The 16,075-nt window shown below is 35.5% G+C and overlaps 1 protein-coding gene across 45 annotated transcripts in view; it reads left to right on the top strand.

Annotated features, from left to right (window-relative positions):
- Positions 1–16,075, top strand: part of Neb (nebulin) — a 202,863-nt gene that overhangs the window by 175,423 nt on the left and 11,365 nt on the right. For 10 of the 45 annotated variants that reach the window (XM_074070778.1, XM_074070741.1, XM_074070751.1 and 7 more), the window contains 12 exons: positions 3,812–3,916; positions 4,504–4,608; positions 5,247–5,339; positions 6,953–7,045; positions 8,266–8,358; positions 8,797–8,889; positions 9,773–9,865; positions 10,859–10,951; positions 11,815–11,907; positions 12,764–12,856; positions 13,713–13,805; positions 15,652–15,744. In XM_074070778.1, the coding sequence (XP_073926879.1) occupies positions 3,812–3,916; positions 4,504–4,608; positions 5,247–5,339; positions 6,953–7,045; positions 8,266–8,358; positions 8,797–8,889; positions 9,773–9,865; positions 10,859–10,951; positions 11,815–11,907; positions 12,764–12,856; positions 13,713–13,805; positions 15,652–15,744 (1,140 nt within the window). Of the gene's footprint in view, positions 1–3,811; positions 3,917–4,503; positions 4,609–5,246; positions 5,340–6,952; positions 7,046–8,265; positions 8,359–8,796; positions 8,890–9,772; positions 9,866–10,780; positions 11,002–11,814; positions 11,908–12,763; positions 12,857–13,712; positions 13,806–15,651; positions 15,745–16,075 lie in introns of those variants that run through there. The other 35 variants (XM_074070764.1, XM_074070761.1, XM_074070757.1 and 32 more) reach the window with 9 other exon arrangements.

Raw genomic sequence — 16,075 nt, 5'->3', positions numbered from 1 at the left:
TTCAGTTTTATGAAGTCCCATTTATCTATGCTATCTCTTAGTTGCTGTGCTGCTGGGGTTCCATTGAGAAAGTTCTTGCCTATACCTATTAATTCCAGAGTATTTCCTACTCTTTCCTGTACCAACTTTAGAGTTTGGGATCTGATATTAAGATCCTTGATCCATTTTTAGTTAATATTGGTATAGGGTGATATACATGGATCTAGTTTCAGTTTTTTGCAGACTGCTAACCAGTTTTCCCAGCAGTTTTTGTTGAAGAGGCTGTCTTTTCTCCATCGTACATTTGTAGTGCCTTTGTCAAAGACAAGTTGGTTATAGTTGTGTGGCTTCATATCTGGGTCTTCTATTCTGTTCCACTGGTCTTCATGTCTGTTTTTGTGCCAGTACCATGCTGTTTTTATTGTTATTGCTTTGTAATATAGTTTGAAGTAGGGTATCATGATATCTCCAGCATTGTTCTTTTGACTGGATATTGCCTTGGCTATTCGTGGCCTCTTGGGTTTCCATATAAATTTAATGGTAGATTTTTCAATGTCTTTAATGAATGTCATTGGGATTTTGATGGGTATTGCATTAAACATGTAGATTACTTTTGGGAGTATCGACATTTTTACTATGTTGATTCTACCAATCCATGAGCATGGGAGATCTCTCCACTTTCTATAGTCTTCCTCAATCTCTTTCTTCAGAAGTTTATAGTTTTCCTTATAGAGGTCATTCACATCTTTTGTTAAGTTTACACCTAGGTATTTGATTTTTTTTTTGAGGCTATTGTAAATGGAATTGTTTTCATATATTCTTTCTCAGTTTGTTCATTATTAGTGTATAGAAATGCTAATGATTTTTCTATGTTGATTTTATATCCTGCTACCTTGCTATAGCTATTGATGGTGTCTAGGAGCTTTTGAGTCAAATTTTTTGGGTCTTTAAGGTATAGGATCATATCATCTGCAAATAGGGATATTTTGACAGTTTCTTTACCTATTTGTATTCCTTTTATTTCTTCTTCTTGCCTAATTGCTCTGGCTAGGAAATCCAGTACCATGTTGAATAGGAGTGGAGATAGTGGGCATTCTTGTCTAGTTCCTGATTTTAGAGGGAATGGTTTCAGTTTTTCTCCATTAAGTATAATGCTGGCTGTAGGTTTGTCATATATAGCTTTTATAATGTTGAAGTGCTTTCCTTCTATTCCTAGTTTTCTTAGAGCTTTTATCATGAAACTGTGTGGGATCTTATGAAAGGCTTTTTCTGCATCTGTTGAGATGATCAAGTGGTTTTTGTCTTTGCTTCTGTTAGTGTAGTTTATTACGTTTATTGATTTTTGTATGTTGAACCACCCCTTTATTCCTGGGATGAAGCTTATTTGGTCGTGGTGAATGATCTTTTTGATGTGTTGTTGAATTTGGTTTGGCACTATTTTATTGAGGATTTTTGCATCAATGTTCATTGAGGAGATTGGCCTATAGTTCTCCTTTTTGGAGGTGTCTGCCTGGTTTTGGGATAAGTGTAATACTGGCTTCATAAAAGGTGTTAGGCAGTTTTCCTTCCCTTTCTATTTTGTGGAACAGTTTAAGGAGGGTTGGTGTCAGTTCTTCTTTAAAAGTCTGATAGAATTCAGCAGAGAATCCATCAGGTCCTGGACTTTTCTTTTTGGGGAGACTCTTGATTGCTGCTTCAATTTCATTTTGTGTTATAGGTCTATTCAGGTGGTTAATTTCCTCTTGGTTCAGTTTTGGATGATCATATGTATCTAGAAATCTGTCCATTTCTTTAAGATTTTCAAATTTATTTGAATATAGGTTCTCAAAGTAGTCTCTGATGATTTCCTAGACTTCCATGGTGTTTGTTGTTATCTCCCCTTTTGCATTCCTGATTCTACTAATTTAGGTTTTTTCTCTCCTCATTTTAGTCAGGTTTGCCAGGGGTCTGTCGATCTTGTTTATTTTTTCAAAGAACCAACTTTTGTTTCATTAATTCTTTGTATAGTTTTTTTGGTTTCTATTTCATTGATTTTAGCTCTCATTTTTATTATTTCTCTCCTCTTTGTTTTGGGATTTGCTTGTTCTTGTTTTTCTAGGGGTTTGAGATGTATCATTAGGTCATTGATCTGGGATCTTTCAGTCTTTTTAATATATGCACTCATGGGGGCTATAAACTTTCCTCTCAGGACTGTCTTTGCTGTGTCCCATAGGTTCCGGTAGGTCGTATTTTCATTTTCATTGACTTCCAGGAACTTTTTAATTTCCTCTTTTATTTCATCAATGACCCATTGTTCATTAAGCAATGAGTTCTTCAGTTTCCAGCTGTTTGCATGGTTTTTGTCTTTATTTTTGTTGTTGAGTTCTAGTTTTATTGCATTGTGATCAGATAGAATGCATGGTATAATTTCTATTTTCTTATATTTGCTGAGGCTTGCTTTGTGCCCTAGGATATGATCTATTTTGGAGAAGTTTCCGAGGGCTGCTGAGAAGAATGCAATACTCAATATTTTTTAATGCCAAGGGGTGAAAAGTATTTAAGGGGCCTTTCCTCCTTAAATACTTTCAAGTTCCATGTACAAATTGATTACACAACCATCACTTGATCTCTGTGAGGTAAACGAGCTTTGCAAATCAGTTGAGCAGCTTTTAAAAAAAAAAGAGTAAAAAGAAAAGGAGGACTGCTTGTATTCATTTCCCAAGAAAATGAGAGCTCTTTTCCTTATGAGCTTGCATAACTAAGAAAAGTCATTTGGGTGACTTTCTCCTGGACAAAGCGTCTGTCCTCGGTAGCCTGCCTATTCCTTCCAGAAACCTCTGCTTTAAATGGCTTCCAATTAGATTTTTTAAAAATCTAGGTTCTCAGTGGCTGAAACTGCTTCTTTGTCTTTTCGAAGATTAAAATTGTCAATATTTCTAAGCATAATTCATATGTAATACAATTTAGATGTATAGATTATTTTATCCCCATTACAAATGTAGCTAGTCTCTTTCCTTCTTATCCCTACATACCCAAACTCCCCTGAAAAATGGGAGAAAGTGGAGCTAAGTAAAGCTCAAGAAAAAAGTAAAGGGCATAGTGACAAATGACAAAAGGCTCTAAGGCACAGTAAGTGTTCTGCTTCAGAGAATAACTGAAGTTTTATGGTGGGACTGGCTGTGTATGTGTCCAGGAGAAGAGCAACCTCTGTGGATACCTGTCTCTGGCCAAAGACTGGTGGAGTTGGGGAAGCCCAAGGAAAAGTGATGGCTGGTTCAGAGCCATGCTTTGTCCATTTAGACATAGTGGTGACCTCAGTTCTAATCTAAGCAGTAGAGCCTCCAGTCTCTGAAGCCTCAGAGTCATGCACTAGAATTACATTTTGGGACTGCTCAATCCTGCAGTCAGGATCCCTGAATGTACCTGCCACCAGCTACGGTGGCTTTCAGGAGGAGGCCAAGGCTTCTTACCCTCCGGATTTGCTCCATCTGTCTGTCTCCTGGCTAAGTAACTTTAATGTAGCCATGAGCAGGGTCATTGGAGGCATCTCAGTCTCCCTCTCTGAACCCCATCAGCAGTGACCTCCCTCACGTGGACCAACCAGCATAGGCCTCTCCATCAGCTTTGTCATGATAGTGCGTCCTATTAATGCTCAGCCTTAGTTCTCCTGGAAAGAACAGGAATGGCCCTCACTAACCAAGAGAACCTTTGATCAGTAATTCCCGACATACTTGGACAGTCAGGAAAAATGTAAAGGACCTTCCCTCTATGGAGCCAGAAGGGCTATTTTTAAGTTCCACTGACCTATATTCTTATGGTGTTCACTCTCCTATTTCCTGGACTTTATTTCCAGAAAAAGTACAAGGAAGATGCAGAGAAGTCCATGTCATATTATGAGACTGTTTTGGACACTCCTGAGATGCAAAGAGTCCGGGAGAACCAAAAGAACTTCAGCCTTGTAAGTTTTATTGACTCTAAGGCACAACCCACTTGTATGATGGGCACACACACACTTGGGGATTCCACCTCTGCATCAGGGCTGTCAGGTAGCCTCCACTACTCCACTCTTTCCTTGGAGAATTTCAGTCCAACCCATAGCATGAAGTCCCATCTGTTACTAGATGGGTGGCTTCCTGTCAGGCAATATGAACTATTACAGCTTCACTACTGGTAACATGTCTTTAAGTTAAAGCTAGGCAAGGGATACTTTAAAAAATTAATCTTACATATTGTAAGTTTTTAAAACTTAATTTCTATGTCTGGGGTGTACTATAGTGGTAAAGCACATGGTTAAGCATGTGTAAGATGCTGGATTCAATTCCTAGCAACCCACCTGCCCCCCACCCTGAAATTAGCTTCACCAGAGAATTCTTATTAAAGAATTTCCCTTTTGTTATTAGACTGTGATTATTGTGTCATTGACTTTTTTTACATAAAGGATTTTAACTTCCTTTGCACAATATAGAACATATATATAGAACATACATATGAAAATATGTAAAACAATGTTGGAATCTTAACAAAGTATTTACTCTTTCTTCATAGCTCCAATACCAGTGTGATCTTAAAAACAGTAAAGGAAAAATTACAGTTGTTCAAGACACACCAGAAATACTGCGTGTTAAAGAAAATCAAAAGAATTTCAGCTCGGTATATTTACTATTTACTTTCCACTTAATGCTAACCTAATAATTCCATTCTCCTCTTTTAAAAAAATATACACTAGCCTCACACTGATACAGACAATTAACATCTAACCTTTCCAGCTAATACTAGTGGTTACTTGTTAAAATTCCCCACACTTTGCTCCAAAATCATCACTCCAGAGACCATTTGAAATCACAACTTAAGTCTAACAAAGTAACTTTTCTTTCTTTTTAAACTTTTTAATCCCAAAGCAGTAACATGTGTTGTCTTGTTCCAAGAAGATGGATTTCTTTTTGACAATGTGATTTATTATCCCTCCCCCAAATAACTGATTGACTGTGCATTTCTTTAATGGGCTTGTTGTTGTTGTTAATCAACACTTTGTTTTTTCTCATCCTGTATTAATATGGTATGATAATCTTAAAAGAAATCTCAAGATCTACAGAGTGGCTGGCACTGTAGATATGGTTTGAGGTACTGCTTACTGACAGGAAAGATGTCAGATGCAATCCTCTGCCTCTTGCCTGGGAACACTGCTAGTGTCTTTTGTTTTCACAGAAGCCATGTGTCCTAGTCTTTCTCCGGGAATTGCTGGGGTTTTCTTTCTTCTGTGTAACACTCTCCTGATTCTGAATGTCCAGGTTTTATATAAAGAGGATGTCTCACCAGGAACAGCGATTGGAAAGACACCTGAGATGATGAGGGTGAAGCAAACACAGGACCACATTAGCTCGGTAAAGACAATGGACTTGCTTCCAGTATTTCCTGCCTCCCTTTGACCATTTACAACGACCTCTGAGTTACATTGACAACCTTTGTCACAAGAAACAGCTTGTATTCTAAAACGAGTGTCTGCGTACAACTGTCGTGATACGCTGTGTACAGTCATTACAGTCATCACATACTCAGCACAGTCCTGTGACGGTTTCCCCAGGGAGGTTAACTATGGAAAACAGAGGCTTGTGAGAAAGCAGAATATACTAGAGTCAAAAGATCAGCCAGGCACTGGTGGCTCACGCCTGGAATCGTAGCTACTCAGGAGGCAGAAACCAGGAGGATTGCAGTTCAAAGCCAGCCCAGGCAAATAGTTCATGAGACCCTATCTCAAAAGTACTCAACACAAAACAGAGCTGGCAGAGCTGCTCAAGTGTGAGGCCCTGAGTTCAAACCCCAGTACCACCAAAAAAAAAAAAAAAAAAAGAACCAACCTTCCTGGAGCTATATATGTGAATATATATATCCCAATCAAATCAACTGTTAGGTACAAAAACACTGGAGTACAGTAGTTCTCTTTTATTCAGTTTTGCTTTCCACTGTTTTACTTATCCCTCAAACTTAACTGGAAAATATTAAGTAGAAAAATCCAAAAATAAGCAATTCATAAGGCTTCCAACTCCATTTTACCCAGAATGTGACTCATCCCTGTGTCTAGCATGTTAACGCTAGTATATGTTAGCTGTTCTCACTATTTCCATTATTGGGTCGCTGTCTGAGTAGGACAGTGCTTCTGCTAAGTAACCCTTTTCTGAGATGGGTTCTCACTATGTAGCCCAGGCCGGCCTGGCACTTGCAGTCTTCCTGCCTCAGCCTCCCAAGTGCTGGAATAACAGGTGTTGCCACCACACCTGGCTAAGTAACCCTTATTTTACTTAATAATGTCCCCAAAGTGCAAGAGTAGTGATGCTGGCAAATCAGATATGCAAAGAGAAGCTGTGTACTTCCTCTAAATGAAAAGGTGAAAGTTCTCTACTTAATCAAGTTATATGCCGAAGTTGCTAAGAGCTAGAGGAGAAATCCATGAACTGGTGAAAAAGGAAAAAGGAAAAAGAAAACTCATGCTAGTTGTGCTGTCTCACCATTAATTGCAAAAGATATGGCTCCCAGAATAAGTGCTTAGTTAAGATGAAAAAGGCAATAAATTCGCATATGTGTATATGGAGGGAAAAGTATACATAGGGTTTGGTACTACTTATGATTTTAGAGATCATTAGATTAGACTCCTGTATACAGGAGTGACAGAGGATTACACTCTAAGTAGGGATCCCTACTTCTACACACAACAAAACAAGAGGAGAGATCAAGTGCTCCTCTTCTCTGGCCCAGTATCAGATTGTGGCCCCATCCAAACTAAGTACAGAGTTTGTCTTATTTAAATTGTGATTTTAAAAATTGTAGGGTTGTTAGGAATGTGACTCAGTGGCAGTGTGCTTAGCACATAAAGTCCCTGGGTTCAATCCCCAGAACTTCCCCCTGCCTCACTTCTATGTAGGTCTACTACTCAAACATGTGCAAATGTTGGAATAACTACTTAGCATATAATACCTTTCCTTTTCCCATTTTTTTTTAGGTAAAGTATAAAGAAGCAATTGGACAAGGAACTCCAATCCCTGACCTGCCTGAAGTGAAACGTGTCAAGGAGACTCAGAAGCACATTAGCTCGGTAGTGCCTCATACACTGAAGCATGTGTTTGTGTGACTGGCCATCTCTCCATTGCTACCCTAGTTCCATCCATCCCTTCTTCCTTCTACCAAGGGCCTATAATGCCTTGGGAATGTGTGACTCCTCCCTCGGTCCTTAAAGGGGCACTACAGTTTCCAGAAGTCCATAGGGAATTTCAGTCATAGTTAGACCTCATTCCCAGTTTATACTCTTGCTTCTTTGTGGTACAAACTTCATTTTGTGTTCACTAATCTGGGGAAGCTAGCCCACGGCTTCTGTGCGGTTTTGAATTGTAACTTCTTGCTTTTCTCTAATTTTGTTTTATTCTGTTGTCCATGACTTGCCTTGCTTGGTAAATGGTTAGAGAATACAACTTTGTTACCAAGATGGTAGGTTTTCAAACTTTCCTAGCAAAACAAAGATGCCACGGCTATTTTGTCACTGCATCTAGGAATTAATCTATAATACAAATTTGTAGGGTTTTTTTTGTGTTGTTCCTCACCCCATGCACTAGTACATCACAGATTCTAATTCACTCCTTTAGGCTGAAAGTTAACATTAACAGAAGGAGGCAAGAGGCTCAAAAAGTGAAAGTTCCTTACTCCTTTTATTAAAATTTAGTCCTTTGAGACACCCCTAAAAATAAATAGATTAAGTTTCCTCATAGCTAGGGTACCCACAGACTAGGAGCCATCTAAGAATTTTCATTAGAAAATATAGCTAGGGACCAGGGCCTCATGTCTGTTATCCCAGCTACTTAATGTTCAGGGTCAGCCAGGGAAATAGTTTGAAAGACTCCATCTCTAAAACAACTAGAGCAAAATGGACTAGAAGTGTGGCTCAAGCAATAGAGTACCTGCTTTGTAAGCACAAAGTTCTGAGTTCAGACCCCAGTTCCATACATGCAAACACGCAAAACATACATACCAAAATTTTCAATGACCCTGAAAGGAATAGAGTATCACAAGATTAAAAAATAAGTGACCTACTTATTTACTACATTTTAGGAATGCATTAAGTATTGGCTATAGAAAATGCAAAATTTTGTGCCCAGTTTTCAAGTTAGTAAAATGACTACTTTGAGTTTCCTTAGTCCTTAAGCATCATATTTGAAAGCTGAACTATTTTTATGAGTACTCACCAAATAGCCTACCTGCAACTGTAATCTAAAGGATGGATGGTTATTTTGCCTTTTTGGGTATTCTAATTATTTTCTACAGGTTATGTACAAAGAAAACTTGGGAACAGGCATTCCAACCACTGTCACTCCAGAGATTGAGAGAGTCAAACGCAATCAAGAGAACTTTAGCTCGGTATTTACAAATATATCAAATAAGAAACTGTTTCCCATTTAAAAAAGAATAACCTATAATCCTTTTTTTAAAAAATAACATCTTAACAAATTCTGTGTGTCTGTGTGTATTATTATCTGACCAAAATCATCTACCCCACTCTTCTGACTATAGTTTAACATTTTCAACAACTGGCTTGTGAGAACTTGTATCGAAATACTTGTGTAGCATTTCCACAAGAGTGGAATACTTGATATACTTAGCTTGCTATTGCACTTTTCCGTTCTCAGAATTAGCATTGTAGAGTTCATCCTTAAAATACTTAAGAACGAAAACATTATCCTTACTAAATATAACTTACTAAAAAAACCCTCCTCACCCACCCACTTCCCCCCCTCCTTCCCTCAATTTTTTGTGCTTGTTTTGAATGTCTTCTGGGTACTTTCTTGTATCTCACAGGTTTTGTACAAAGAAAATTTGGGGAAAGGAACCCCCACAGCTATCACTCCAGAGATGGAGAGAGTCAAGCGCAATCAAGAAAACTTTAGCTCGGTATTTCTTAGGCGAGAGAAAAAAAAAATGACACCCCAAGCCCCTTAATTCTTATTCAAATAACATTTAAAATAATATTTAACACATTACAAAAATAAAATTACTAAATTCACCTAATAAAAGGAATGATATCAAATATTACCTAAGTTTGTCAACCCAAATCTAATTTAGTATTTACTTTGGTAATGGTGTGAAATTTTAACTTTATTTTTCTAAACTATAGCTATTTATCATTTTCCTTAAAAACCTGTAATACTCAATGTTTCCTTCCTCCAATTCTCCTGTAATAATAGGTGAATTCTAACTGGTGTGGCACAAGTCAAAAGTAAAATCTTAATACCCCTTTCAAAAGAACAACGCTAATTAGAATTTTATTTGTACTTATTGTGCTGTTTGATGTATTCTTTATGTTTGTAGCTTTTCTTAAAAGATTATGATTTTAAAACATTTTCATTCAAAGACAACAGAGCAAGTCACAGTAACTCAGAAACATAAATGTACTTGTCTTAGCTATTTTTGTATGCCATGTACAATATGTGAGCTTTCCTTTGGAATATATTCAGGATCATTGAAACTATTCCATTTCTCTAAGCCTTTTCTTTCTTTCTTTTCTGTTTTCCAATTTAGTGCTACTAACATCTAATTATGGACATTAGTTTCAATTAGCTTAAATGCTATTTCATAAGGCCTATACCTCAAGCGCTTCTGTGTATCAAAGACAGACGTTGTACTGGTTCAAGGGTGATCTATATTTGCTCTGTATCTTAAAGTTAGTTCTATTTGACTTAATCATAGAAACAAACAATACTTTTAGAAATTTTTAAGGTCAAGACTCCCTAAAAGATGGATCCAGGCTAACTGAATGTTGATTTTGTGCACACAGATATTGTACAAAGAGAACTTGAGCAAGGGGACCCCCCTGCCTGTCACTCCTGAGATGGAGCGAGTCAAACGCAATCAAGAAAACTTTAGCTCGGTATTTCTCAGGGGGCAAAAAAGACCCAAAACCCCTTAATTCTTATTAAAATAACATTTAAAATAATATTTAACACATTACAAAAGTAAAATTACTAAATTCACCTAATAAAAGGAATGATATCAAATTATTACCTAAGTTTGTCAACCCAAATCTAATTTAGTATTTACTTTGGTATTGGTGTGAAATTTTGACTTATTTTTTTTTTCTAAACTATAGTATTTATCACTTTCCTTAAAAACCTAAAATACTCAATGTTTCCTTCCTCCAATTCCCCTGTAATAATAGGTGTTTTCTAACTGGTGTGGCACAAGTCAAAAGTAAAATCTTAATACCCCTTTCAAAAGAACAACGCTAATTAGAATTTTATTTGTACTTATTGTGCTGTTTGATGTATTCTTTATGTTTGCAGCTTTTCTTAAAAGATTATGATTTTAAAACATTTTCATTCAAAGACAACAGAGCAAGTCACAGTAACTCAGAAACATAAATGTAATTGTCTTAACTATTGTTGTATGCCATGCACAATATAAGTGAGCTTTCCTTTGGAATATATTCGGGATCATTGAAAACTAAACTAATATTTATTCAGCTTTTAATATTTATTCTGTTTCTCTAAGCCTTTTCTTTCTTTCTCTTCTGTTTTCTAATTTAGTGCTACAAACATCTAATTACAGATATTAGTTTCAATTAGCTTAAATGCTATTTCATAAGGCCTATACCTCAAGCGCTTCTGTGTATCAAAGACAGACATTGTACTGGTTCAAGGGTGATCTATATTTGCTCTGTTTCTTAAAGTTAGTTCTATTTGACTTCATCATAGAAACAAAAAAAATACTTTTAGAAATTTCTTAGGATCAAGTCTCCCTAAAAGATGGATCCAGGCTAACTGAGTATTGATTTTTGTGCACACAGATATTGTACAAAGAGAACTTGAGCAGTCTCCCTAAAAGATGGATCCAGGCTAACTGAGTGTTGATTTTGTGCACACAGATATTGTACAAAGAGAACTTGAGCAAGGGGACCCCCCTGCCTGTCACTCCTGAGATGGAGCGAGTCAAACGCAATCAAGAAAACTTTAGCTCGGTATTTCTTAGGGGGCAAAAAAGACCCAAACCTCCTTAATTCTTATTAAAATAACATTTAAAATAATATTTAACACATTATAAAAGTAAAACTACTAAATTTACATAATAAAAGGGATGATATCAAATATTACCTAAGTTTGTCAACCAAATCTACTTTAGTATTTACTTTGGTATTGGTGTAAAATTTTTACTTTTTTTTCTAAACTGTAGCTATTTATCACTTTCCTTAAAAACCTAAAATACTCAATGTTTCCTTCCTCCAATTCTCCTCTAATAATAGGTGTTTCTAACTGGTGTGGCACAAGTCAAAAGTGAAATCTTGATACCCCTTTCAAAAGAACAACGCTAATTAGAATTTTATTTGTACTTATTGTGCTGTTTGGCGGATTATGACTCTAAAACAGACAACAGAACAAGTCACAGTAATTCAGAAATATAAATGTACTTGTCTTAGCTATTTTTGTATGCCATGCACAATATAAGTGAGCTTTCCTTTGGAATATTCAGGATCATTGAAAACTAAACTAATACTTATTCAGCTTTTAATATTTATTCTGTTTCTCAGAGCCTTTTCTTCCTTTCTCTTCTGTTTTCTAATTTAGTGCTACCAACATCTAATTACAGACATTAGTTTCAATTAGCTTAAATGCTATTTCATAAGGCCTATACTTCAAGCGCTTCTGTGTATCAAAGACAGACATTGTACTGGTTCAAGGGTGATGTATATTTGCTCTGTTTCTTAAAGTTAGTTCTATTTGACTTCATCATAGAAACAAAAAAAATACTTTTAGAAATTTTTTAGGGTCAAGTCTTCCTAAAAGATGGGTCCAAGCCAACTGAGTGTTGATTTTGTGCACACAGATATTGTACAAAGAGAACTTGAGCAAGGGGACCCCCCTGCCTGTCACTCCTGAGATGGAGCGAGTCAAACGCAATCAAGAAAACTTTAGCTCGGTATTTCTTAGGGGGCAAAAAACCCCCAAAACCCCTTAATTCTTTTTAAAATAATATTTTAACACATAACAAAAGTAAAATTACTAAATTCACAAAATAAAAGGAATGATATCAAAGATTACCTAAGTTTGTCAACCCAAATCTACTTTAGTATTTACTTTGGTATTGGTGTAAAATTTTTACTTTTTTTTCTAAACTGTAGCTATTTATCACTTTCCTTAAAAACCTAAAATACTCAATGTTTCCTTCCTCCAATTCTCCTGTTATAATAGGTGTTTCTAACTGGTATGGCACAAGTCAAAAGTGAAATCTTAATACCCTTTTCAAAAGAACAGTGCTAATTAGAATTTTATTTGTACTTATTGTGCTGTTTGGTGGATTATGAGTCTAAAACAGACAACAGAGCAATTCACAGTAACCCAGAAATATAAATGTACTTGTCTTAGCTATTTTTGTATGCCATGCACAATATAAGTGAGCTTTCCTTTGGAATATATTCAGGTTCATTGAAAACTAAACTAATATTTGTTTAGCTTTTAATATTTATTCCATTTCTCTAAGCCTTTTCTTCCTTTCTCTTCTGTTTTCTAATTTAGTGCTACCAACAACTGATTACAGACATTAGTTTCAATTCGCTTAAATGCTATTTGATAAGGCCTATACCTCAAGCAATTCTGTGTATCAGAGACAGACATTGTACTGGTTCAAGGGTGATTTATATTTGCTCTGTTTCTTAAAGTTAGTTCTATTTGACTTTGTCATAGAAACAAAAAAAAATACTCTTAGAAATTTTTTAGAGTCAAGTCTCCTTAAAAGATGGGTCCAAGCTAACTGAGTGTTGATTTTGTGCACACAGATACTGTACAAAGAGAACTTGAGCAAGGGGACCCCCCTGCCTGTCACTCCTGAGATGGAGCGAGTCAAACGCAATCAAGAAAACTTTAGCTCGGTATTTCTTAGGGGGCAAAAAAGACCCAAAACCCCTTAATTCTTATTAAAATAACATTTAAAATAATACTTTAGCACATAACAAAAGTAAAATTACTAAATTCACAAAATAAAAGGAATGATAATCAAATATTACCTAAGTTTGTCAACCCAAATCTAATTTAGTATTTACTTTGGTATTGATGTAAAATTTTAACTTTTTTTTCTAAACTGTAGCTATTTATCACTTTCCTTAAAAACCTAAAATACTCAATGTTTCCTTCCTCCAATTCTCCTCTAATAATAGGTGTTTCTAACTGGTATGGCACAAGTCAAAAGTGAAATCTTAATACCTTTTTCAAAAGAACAATGCTAATTAGAATTTTATTTGTACTTATTGTACTGTTTGGTGGATTATGAGTCTAAAACAGACAACAGAGCAATTCATAGTAATTCAGAAATATAAATGTACTTGTCTTAGCTATTTTTGTATGCCATGCACGACATAAGTGAGCTTTCCTTTGGAATATATTCAGGATCATTAAAAACTAATATTTATTTAGCTTTTTAATATTTACTCAGTTTCTCTAAGTCTTTCCTTACTCTTTTGATTACAGATATTAATTTCAGTCAGCTTAAATGCTATTTGATAAGGCCTAATCCCTGTCTTTGAGGCATAGATAAATCAAGCAAGTCTGTGTATTAAATACAGACATTGTACTGGTTTAAGAGTGGTCTATATTTGCTCTGCTTCTTAAAGTTAGTTCTATTTTACTTCATCATAGAAACAAACAAAAAATACTTTTAGGAATTTTTTAGGGTCAAGTCTCCCTAAAAGATGGATCCAGGCTAATTGAGTGTTGATTTTATGCACACAGATATTGTACAAAGAGAACTTGAGCAAGGGGACCCCCCTGCCTGTCACTCCTGAGATGGAGCGAGTCAAACGCAATCAAGAGAACTTTAGCTCGGTATTTGGAAGAAAGTTCCTTTAACTCCACATTAAAAATAATTTCTGTAAAACAAAACTCCTTCCTATTTGTCCCCTTGTAATAATTTAACAAATTCTTATTTTTTAAAATCTCACCAACTGAATCTTGATTTCTGGATCATTTACTCACCATCTTTATGCTTTTTATAATAGTCCTTTAAAACTTTTAATTGGTTCTTTTCCTTTTACCTTTATGTCACTGCTGGCACTTTAGAAGATCACTGATGTCCCAAAACAGCCAAACCCTGAAACTCTTGCTTACTTGCAACTTTTCCATCTTATGTTTCTGTGTTAGTGCTACAAGAAGTGATACTGAGCCTGAGGCCACCATGTATAAACAAACAGTGGCTTTTGCCTGGGAATAATAGTGACTTTAACATAGATCCTACCCAGATAAACAGTACAGAGAAAGAAAATTGCTCAGTATTGGAACCCAAGGCATGTGTATTTTGACACTTGTTCTAAGTCATTTCATAAATAGAAATCTGGGCCTTCTGATTTTTTTTTTTTAAGGCAAGGTCTCACTGCGTAGCCCAGAGCTTGCCCTCATACTGGCCAAGATGGTCTTCTGCCTCTATCTTCCAAGTTCTGAGAAGATAGGCAGACACCTTGCTTAGCCTCAATTTTAGAAGTCAGATCATGCATTTATATTTAATGTTATTTTGTTTTCCTTAACTGCTATTCCCGAAAAACTCTAATACCCAAATAGTCTGTAATACTTCTGTATAAGGATATTAGGTTCATTTATGCCTGAGATGGAGACTCAAATGTCATTAAGAAAATTTAACCAGATTTACTTTGGTGGAAGGGGTAAAGGGTTAATCCAAAACTTTTGATTTTCAATTTCAATATTTTTTAAAGTTTGCTTTTCTTTAAGTTTGATTCTTTCATTCAATTAAATCAGTAACTTCCTTTGATCCCATTGTTTTCTTTTTAATTCTATTCACTAACAACCTTTTAATTTTATTAAATTTTCAGTGTACTTTAGTCTGTCTTTTGGAATATTTTATTCACTTTTTTCCCTGTGCGTTTGTTATTACTTTCTGAAAGGCTTACATCAGTTTTCAAAATTATATTTTAATTGTTTTTCTCTATTACAATGTATTATTATGTATGTATATTTGAAACTGATGGTCCTGGACTTTTTTTTTAAAGTAACCATTTGTGTTAATTTTTACACAGGTTTATGAGGTAAAATTGTCCAGTGATGCATAGGCATTTTAGTTACTGTGGGAAATGCTATGTATTAAAATATAGACGTATCTAATTCTGTATGTTAAAATATAGACATGACCATAAAACAGAGACCAATTTTGCCATAGTGCACAAATTCTGTTAGTAGTTTTAAATATTTATTATACTATAAGACAAATGTTCTATGTAGGAAAAATATTTGGTAATTTAGTTTAAAAAATGCTTTTTCTTTTTTGGAGTACTGGGATTTGCACTCAGGACCTCAGGTTTGCTAGGCAGGCACTGTACCACTCAAGTCACTGTCAGCAAAAAAAAACAATTTTTCTATTGTACACTAAGAAAATTTATAATTTATATATGAGCATTTTAGTGCTCTTATAAAATTATTTGTATTATTTACCCTAATTCCTGACACAGGGAGTAAACATTCCTACTGGGTTAGAGTAAAAAGATGAGCTTCAAATACATCTGCAACGTACTTACTGGGGTCTGTGCCTACACAGAGCAGTGGGCTTGGTGAATTTCTCTTTCCTGTTTAATGTCTATAAACTTGAACTAGGCTCCCTGCAATACAGGCCAAGGGGCTGTTTTGACTGCTTGTTTTTTCCTGGATGCTTTTTTGTGTCATACAGGTGTTATATAAAGAGAACCTCGGAAAAGGGATTCCGATCCCCATCACTCCAGAGATGGAGAGAGTCAGACACAATCAAGAAAACTTTAGTTCGGTATTTGAAACTTAAAAAAAAAAATCCCTTTAACTAGTTTTTTAAATGTTCTAAAAATATTAATGGCTAGATTTTTAAAATCTAATCAACTTATCCCAATAAAAAATTTGACCCATCTGTTTCCAACTTAATGCTGCAATTTTCTGCCAGTTTCCCCACTAGTTAAACATAATTGTTTGACTTAATTTTTAAAAAGTGTTCAGTACTCCAGCTTTTAAAAATGTAACGTTATCAGTGTTTGAGCATCCATGTTTATCTTGCTTTGGCAAATCTGATCTGAACATAAACCTTAAAAAAATTCTGTAAAGATCTATTGGCCCTGTTCCCTAGT

The sequence above is a fragment of the Castor canadensis genome, chromosome 4 (genome assembly GCF_047511655.1).
Source record: "Castor canadensis chromosome 4, mCasCan1.hap1v2, whole genome shotgun sequence".
In the NCBI taxonomy this organism is placed as follows: domain Eukaryota; kingdom Metazoa; phylum Chordata; class Mammalia; order Rodentia; family Castoridae; genus Castor; species Castor canadensis.
Note: the sequence above shows the minus strand (reverse complement) of the source record. Positions and strands in the feature narration are given on the sequence as shown.